Source organism: Colobus angolensis, unplaced genomic scaffold (genome assembly GCF_000951035.1).
Source record: "Colobus angolensis palliatus isolate OR3802 unplaced genomic scaffold, Cang.pa_1.0 Scaffold111, whole genome shotgun sequence".
Taxonomy (NCBI): Eukaryota; Metazoa; Chordata; class Mammalia; order Primates; family Cercopithecidae; genus Colobus; species Colobus angolensis.
In genome coordinates this window covers 6570934-6579316 of record NW_012112142.1, presented here as the reverse complement: position 1 = coordinate 6579316, position 8383 = coordinate 6570934, and the positions used below count along the sequence as shown (strand labels likewise).

The following is an 8383-nucleotide window of genomic DNA, read 5'->3' as shown; positions in this document are numbered from 1 at the left end:
GAGTAGCTGGGACTACAGGCACCCGCCACCTCGCCCGGCTAGTTTTTGTATTTTTTTTAGTAGAGATGGGGTTTCACCGTGTTAGCCAGGATGGTCTCGATTAAATATTCTTTTCTAATTTCTTTATAATACACAATAAGCCCTAACAAATCAGATGTGTAAAATTCTGGACCAGGACTAAGCCAACTATACTTTATATTAGCATAGATTTGGGGATTGTTGAACAACATACATGTATGTTTACCTATATAAAATAATAAATCTTTTCAAAAAAACCTTAATAAGATCTATCACATTTCAACCAAATACAGTAATTAACCTCTATGCATTGCACCAAGGGTTTAAGTCCTCAATTTGGCAAGATGTTACTGAATCTACAAATTAATACTTTAAAAAACATTTCCCTCAATGATAGTCTCTAATTCCAAATGGCATTTCCTTCCACAATCTACTCACTATATTCTTTGTTAACATTAACAGAATAGCAGCTTTATGCCATAATCTGAGCTTGTCACTTTACATGTTATCTCACTTAATCCTCACAAGAACCTAATTAAGTAAATACTATTATCCCTGTTTTACCGATGAAGAAATTGAAGTTGAGAGTTACTATATGGTGAATATCAGTATTAAATTTTCTGGCATGCTAGCAAACCCATGCCTGCTTCTCCCAATGCTACCCCAAGAGGGGAAAAAAATGCACATTAAACATAACAAACCAGGCACACGTTACGAGTTTGACAACTAAAAAAAGGATAATTAGCTAACCTCTGGGATTCAAACAGATATAAACTAACAAATATTTGCATTTGAGTTTATATTGTGTTGAAATAAAAACAAAATGGAAAACTAAAAAGAAAATTGGAAAGTGCTAGAAAAACTATAGTCCTTTAAAACAAGCAAGTCATCATTAAAGCATATTCAACTATGCCAGAGAGTCACTGGTTGTAAGTATACAACTGCAATAGCCCCTTTGTTCAGGTAAGATGTTTAAGAGATCCTCAGCCTCAGAGACATTAGCCAAAGTTTATCAGTTTAATCAACAGTATGTTAATGCAGACTCATTCGCTCATCACCACATTCTGAGATTAGTCTCATCACTTCCCACTGTCTATCCCCGTGTGGAGATACACACAGCAGTTCCTTCCTGTTAGGTCACAAGACATCCCTAAATGACATCTAAAGAATTTCTGGCAATCTGAGTCTAATTTAGGACCACTAGAAAACACTCAGCCTACCAGAAGTCACATTAGGTCCTGGGATCAGACCTAAGAGAAAGCAAGCCATCCTTACAGTGAATCAGAATTCTTAGAGCTCCACTCCAGAGAAAACTTGCGCACCAGCAGTTTCAGAGAATTCTCAACAGCCTTGAAGCCAAATCTCATTTAAATATACTCAGAGGCATTTGGTAAACACTAAACAAATATTAGTATTTTTATTTTTTAAAATACCATAATGAAATGATTAGCCAGAATACACTAAGGCATTTTTGCATATACTTTTTTTTTTCTTTTCTTTTTTTGAGATGGAGTTTCGCTCTTGTTATCCAAACTGGAGTGCAATGGTGCGATCTCGGCTCACTGCAACCACTGCCTCCTGAGTTCAAGCGACTCTCCTGCCTCCACCTCCCAAGTAGCTGGGATTACAGGCATCCACCACCACACCCAGCTAATTTTTGTATTTTGAGTAGAGATAGGGTTTTGCCATGTTAGCCAGGCTTGTCTGGAACTCCTGACCTCAGGTGATCCACCCACCTCAGCCTTCCCAAGTGCTGGGATTACAGGCATGAGCCACCATGGCCAGACTGCATATACTTCTGATAGGAATAAAAAATGGCATAACTTTTATGAAAATTAATGTGGTAATACATATCAAGGACTATATAATTCATATTCTTGGACCCCAGAATTTTATGACTAGGAATTTATCCTAAAGATATAAAAAGTGATTGTAAATATTTATACACAAAATTGATCATCACAATGTTATTTATTAGAGCAAAATCTGGAAACAAATGTCCAAAAATAGGAGAATCATTGAAAAAATTAAAATCTAATTGGAGTGTTATGAGCTATTAAATACCCTGTTGATGAGAATGCAGGTGTACAGAATCTCTCCCCTACTTTATCAATAGGTGTATAAATTGGCATAACCTATAGAGAGCACAACCTGGCAATTCATTCCTTCATTTAAGTAATACTTACCGAGCACCTGGTGCCATTCTACGTACTTGGAATATCTGTTACAACTTAAACTACATATATCATTTGACCTAGCAATTCTACGTCTAGGAATTTATCCTTCACATATGTTTCCAAATATAGGAAATAACATATTTTTAGGTTATCCTTTGCAACATGTTTGTAATAGCAAAACCTTGTAAATTAACTAAATGTTCATAAATAGAAGACAACAAAAATACATCATGACACAACCATACAACAGAATACTATTTGATGTACAAAAAAATGGGGTTCTTTATGTGTTTAGATGAAACAATGTACAAGATACGTTTTTTAAGTAAAATAAGTTAAGGCGCCAAACAGTATGAAATACAATCTGTAGGGGGGTAGAATACACATGTGTATGTTTCACATGGAATATCTCTGGAAAGGTACACGGAAATTGTTAACATTGTCTGTCTCCAGAGAAGAAAACTGAACAGTTGGTGGAAGAGTGAAAAAAAAAGACTTACACATATCTTTACACCTTTTAATTCTGAACTATGTGAATAAATCCTATGTTCATAAAAGTAAAACATTTTTGTTATACCATAGAAAGAAAATTTAAATAATATTAAATTATGTTAAAAGTATACAATGTTACATGAAAAGAATAAGATTACATGTATATGTGTATAGGTCCACAATATGTGTATAAACATACTTACATTCACACACAATTTTATTTTTAAAATATTATGCATATAAAACATATTTTTTAAAAAGGACTAAAAAATGGATGTTAATAGTTAATAGTAGTTATTTTTAATCTTTCTAATCTTTCTACAATAAGTAAATACCACTTTTTATTACAACAGAAACAAGTTATAAAAACTAAAATGTGCTCAGAAAATACTGCTGACCTAATAAATGACAATTAGAAATTACCACTGCATCGGGATGATGATACAGTAAAGAACCCAGCAAAACGACTCACAACAACCAACCATGTTGGCTCATAAGGGGCTTCTTAACAATAGGGAAGTGCTTCTAAGAAAGATTTTCAAGACTTTCACAAAATCCCAGAGTCATATATTTTTTCATATCTTCTTCATACAACCATAAAGATAAAACAAGATAACAGAAAAGAACAAGCAAGTAAACCCTGTAAATCCCAAAATAGTTATTATTCCATACATACCCATGTAGAATTTTGGGCCACATAGTCAAATAAGTGCCATCATAAATAATCAAAAAGTTGGCTCTGCATCATAATTTGTTTATTCACATGTAATACAGGTCAAAATTCATTAAAATAAACTTAAGAAGACACTCCACATCATGTACTGATTATACCAGAGTCTCACTGAGAGCATCAAGCATTGCTTAAAAACAGGGCTCTGATTGGGCACAGAAATATTTTCATTAGACACCGATTTCTCTTGTAACCCTTCATCTGCCATTTCATTCATTTGCTGAGAGTCAGGCTCATATCTCTGGGCTTGAAACAAACAGTATAAGTCTAAAGTTTAGAGTTTGCTATATTTGCTTTTCTGCTAATAGGATAAAAAATAATAATTTTTGCAGAAAAATAAAGAAAAACCTGCATCATCTGCCCTACTCAGGACCTTTTTTCAGCCCCTGAGTCTCCTGCTCACCTTTGTTTCTATCCCCAGCACCATGCCTTGTAGCCATAAGCACTTAATTGATATTTGTTTAAACAAATTCGCCCTGCCACAGTTGGCGAAGAGACAAATCCTCCGAAACTACAGGTTTGAAGTGAACTAAATATGAATTTTAAATGTGACCATATTTCACTTCAATACAACAAAATTTCAAAAAACTAGAAATTAATAGTCATAAAACTGAAGACTCAGCATTGCATTAGTACAGTGTCCTTTATAATTTTAACAAATTAGTAAAACAAATTTTAGAATACATGTCATTAAATCAATGTATGAGACATACAAGAAATGTTCAATATAAATCAAACTTGAATGGGACCAACATAAATGCTTCCAAATAAACTCAAATCAATAATAATTCACTGTCTCCCGTGCGCAAAAATGAACTATTTTAGGACCTAATAAGATATACAAATCGTAATCCCCACTGAAATGAATTTAGGATTAGTAACTAGTAAACAAATATGACTGCTACTTCCTAAGTTACAAGTTACCCATGAAATTAGCAGGGTTTAGAAGTGGTTTAATATTACACAATGATACCATCTAGGACATCTTAAGTTAAATGGCTTTTGAAAATGACTTAATGTTGTATTCGTTTGAAAAGGGCTTTTCATGGAAGAAATGGCTTTGATTGCTGCTTAGATACCACGATAAAGCACGAGATCACGGCATTTCATTAGATCCAAATTAGCTGGATGACTCTGAAGGTTTCTTAGGTGCTTACAAAAGAAGTCAGTCATTAGAGAAATGCTGACAGCTGTGACATTCTTCCTTCTTCAACTCCTTCATCCCATAAAGTTGGCTGCTTCACAGAATCGCATTAAGAAGCTAAGGAGTGAGAGAAATCAAGTCGCTTTCTGGATTTCCCATGGCATAAGTAACAGCTTTAGCCATTAAGCAGCCACCAGGGGACATAGAACAACGTCCCAAGTAAAGGACTTGGGTTAGAAAGCTGCTCCATAAAGAGCATTAGCCAAGGTCAGCAGGAAGACCTCCAAACAAGACCAGTCCAACATTATGGTAGTGGCAAGTATCTTTCTGTATCACTGTGCCCCACATTTGAGAACCAATATTAGAACTCATATGTTGACAGAACAAAAGTCTGTGCCCTGTAAGTAGTAATCATGGTCCTCTCATATCAATATTGTTTACCAAAATTGGAATTTGACATACTAGGAAATCTCATCCCATGTCAGTTATCTTCAGAAGAGCAAGTAATCACGGAAAATATTTACAATTCTTGAGACACAATTTATCAGTTATAGACACTACACAATGATAACAATTTATCAGTTATAGACACTACACAATATGTATATGAAAAAATACCCCAATGAGGCCGGGCATGGTGGCTCATGCCTGTAATCGCAACACTTTGGGAGGCTGAAGTGGGTGAATTATTTGAGATCAGGAGGTCGAGACCAGCCTGGCCAATGTAGTGAAACCCCACCTCTATTAAAAATGCAAAAATTAGCCAGGCGTGGTGGTGGGTGCCTGTAGTCCCAGCTATTTGGGAGGCTGAGGCAGGAGAATCACTTGAACCCGGGAGGTGGAGGTTGCAGCGAGCCGAGATGGGCACTACTGCCCTCCAGCCTGGGCAACAGAGTGAGATTCTGTCTCAAAAAAAAAAAAAAAAACAAAAACCCAATGAAAAGATTTATACCAACCTGATGGCTACAGAATACATAAATTTAGTAAAGTCATATTTTTTCCATGTTGCTACTAGGGTGGTCTAAGAAGGAAATAACTAAATTTAGTCTTCATTCAAATCACACTTAAAATAAATAAAGGTAAGACATGATGCTGGACCAGAATTTTAATTTTTAAAGCCATTTCCAAAAACAAAAAAAAAACTTTATAGTGAGGTATTCCCATCTACATAAGAACAGGATGTTAGAATGATAGTTTTATGTAATTTCTTCAAGAGCAAATGGGTATTTTCTCCTCTCTCATTTTCTTCCATTGTAAGTCAAAAGAGAATCATAAATTCTACTCTTCCTCTCTCACAAGTAAATGTAAAAATGTCTGGATTTCTTTACTTCCAAGAGAATCTCATGTTAGGTGAAACCTGAATCAGTAAATAACATTACATACATATGGGTATGCTGTGTGTGTGTGGATCTCTGTGTGTGTATATATATATTTATATATTTATTTTTTTCTAAATAAAAATTAGTTAAGTTATGAAAAATTAAGCATTATTTGAATAGCATGAGTCCTGGGAACCAAAGATGATCCACAAAAGTTATGGAAACCAAACTGAACATCAACAGCTCAAATGTGCCCAGGCATAGTAGGTACCACTGTAGTTACCACCATAAGCTGAGGTAGAACTAAAGTAGATGCTTCAGTTCAGCTGTCATATTAAAAACACACTCATTATAACCACATCCTCAGGGCCCATGCTGCTCAACTGTACAGCTTTTATAATGCATGTATGCAGGAATGAAACACAAGTCCTTTGCCGACCAAGTTATCTTCTGCTACAGTGAATCCTTCAGATTATAGCTATAAACAGCTTTACCAAAGGTCTCTGAAATTTAAGGTAAGTACGAATTAAATTTTTCTCCCTGCTTTTCATGTGTCCCATAGATGACAGTACCTCTGTTTTCAATGACAGTCCACTGTTAAAGAATATTGTTGCAACAGCAATGTAGGACACAGTTATTTCTGGCTTCAGTGGTCCTAAAAAGAGAAAAATTAGTTATTGTTAGAAAAGAATTTCAATAGATAACTTGGCACAAAAGAAGAATCTATTTGTTCACGCCTGTAATCCCAGCACTTTAGGAGGCCGAGGCAAGTAGATCACTTGAGGCCAGGAGTTCAAGACCAGCCTGGCCAACATGGCAAAACCCAGTCTCTGCTAAAAATACAAAAATTAGCCTGACATGGTGATGCATGCCTGTAATCCCAGCTCCTTGGGAGGCTTAGCGGGAGGATTACCTGAGCCCAGGAGGCAGAGGTTGCAGTGAGATGAGATCACACCATTGCACCACAGCCTGCGCAACAAAGCAAGACTCTGTCTCAAAATAATAATAATAATAATAATAATCTACTGAAGGACAACAAATGGTACTTTAGATATCAGTATCAACCCTACTGTCCCGACAGAGGTAAGCATTTGCGTGATACAGCCTAACTCCAGAGAGCATTTTCCAGAGGGCAAGGACCATGGCTGTCTTGCTCAGCACAGTATCCTCAGACCAGAAGAATAAAGAAGCACACAGAAGAGCACGTAAGCAACATCCCTCAATACAGGTCCTAATTGTCTATCATGGTATCAGCATTTATATAACAATCAACATTCCCCCGAACCCAAAGAAGAGTATCAATGCAAGAGGTTCCCTTCTCTTTAGCAAATATTATTACATTTCTTCTAGGATACCAGAAACAAAAGCTTGTAATCACACACGCATTCAGTTCTGCCCAAGAGTATTCATTCTACAAATACTTATTAAGAACTTGCCATGTGAATGAGATAATGCATATAAAGTACTCAATAATATATTGCTATGACTGTAATACGTGGTGACCCAGTCAGGCTTGATCCCTGCCTTCCAGGAAATCCTCTCTGGAGTTAGGATGGCAGCATTCCAATGTGTTAACACTGTGAGAACAATAGTTAAAAGTATCATTTGTGAGTTGATATAAGTATCATTTGTGACATGTACACAATTGACTTGAAGACCTAATGTGCTAACAAAGAACAACATTCTTTCAAAAAATGCAGTCCTGAGAAAATGACATTTTATACCTGTATACCAATGGTTCTCCAGCAGTGGCAATCTTGCCTTCCATGGACATTTGGCAATGTTTAGAAATGTTTTTTGGTTGTCATAACTTGGGGGATAGGATGTGCTACTAACGTCTAGTGGGTAGAGATCAAGAATTGTATTAAACATCTTGGAAGAAATAGAACAGCCCCTCCAACAACAAAAATTATCATGTTCAAAATGTCAATGTGCCAAAGCTGAGAAATCTTAGTATATGGCAACATTTAAAAAATTCTAAGATCATCTCATATATGGCATTCTATTCAGTCCTCTTGTACTAGATTGAATAGTGTCCCCCACTCCCAAAATTCATGCCCACACAGAACCTGTGAATGTGACATTTTTGGAAATAGGATCTTTGCAGATGTAATCAAGTTAAGATGAGGTCTTACTGGATTAGGAGGATCATTAATCCAATAACTGGTATTCTTAAAAGATGGAAATATGGACACAGACACATGCACAGGGAAGACAGCCATGTGATGACAGAGGTGGAAAGTGGAGTTATATTGCCACAATCCAAGGAATGGCTGGCAACCACCACAAGCTAGAAGGTGCAAAGGATTCTTTCCCAGATGTCCTTTGGAGAACATCTTGACCTCAGACTTCTGGCCTCTAGAACTGTGAGAGAATAAATTTCTGTTGTATTGAGCCACCTGGTTCATGGTAATTAGTTGTGGCAGCCCTAAGAAACTAATACACTCACTTAGGCAAAACAACAGGACAACAATCATGGCTCCTCCATAGCCTGAAACTCTCT

General features: G+C 36.2%; 1 protein-coding gene across 3 annotated transcripts in view; it reads right to left on the bottom strand.

The window, feature by feature from the left end:
• Positions 1-8383, bottom strand: part of SLC10A7 (solute carrier family 10, member 7) — a 263021-nt gene that overhangs the window by 251623 nt on the left and 3015 nt on the right. For all 3 annotated transcript variants that reach the window (XM_011956821.1, XM_011956826.1, XM_011956833.1), the window contains exon 2: positions 6453-6535. In XM_011956821.1, coding sequence (XP_011812211.1) covers positions 6453-6535 — 83 coding nt within the window. The remainder of the gene's footprint in view (positions 1-6452; positions 6536-8383) is intronic.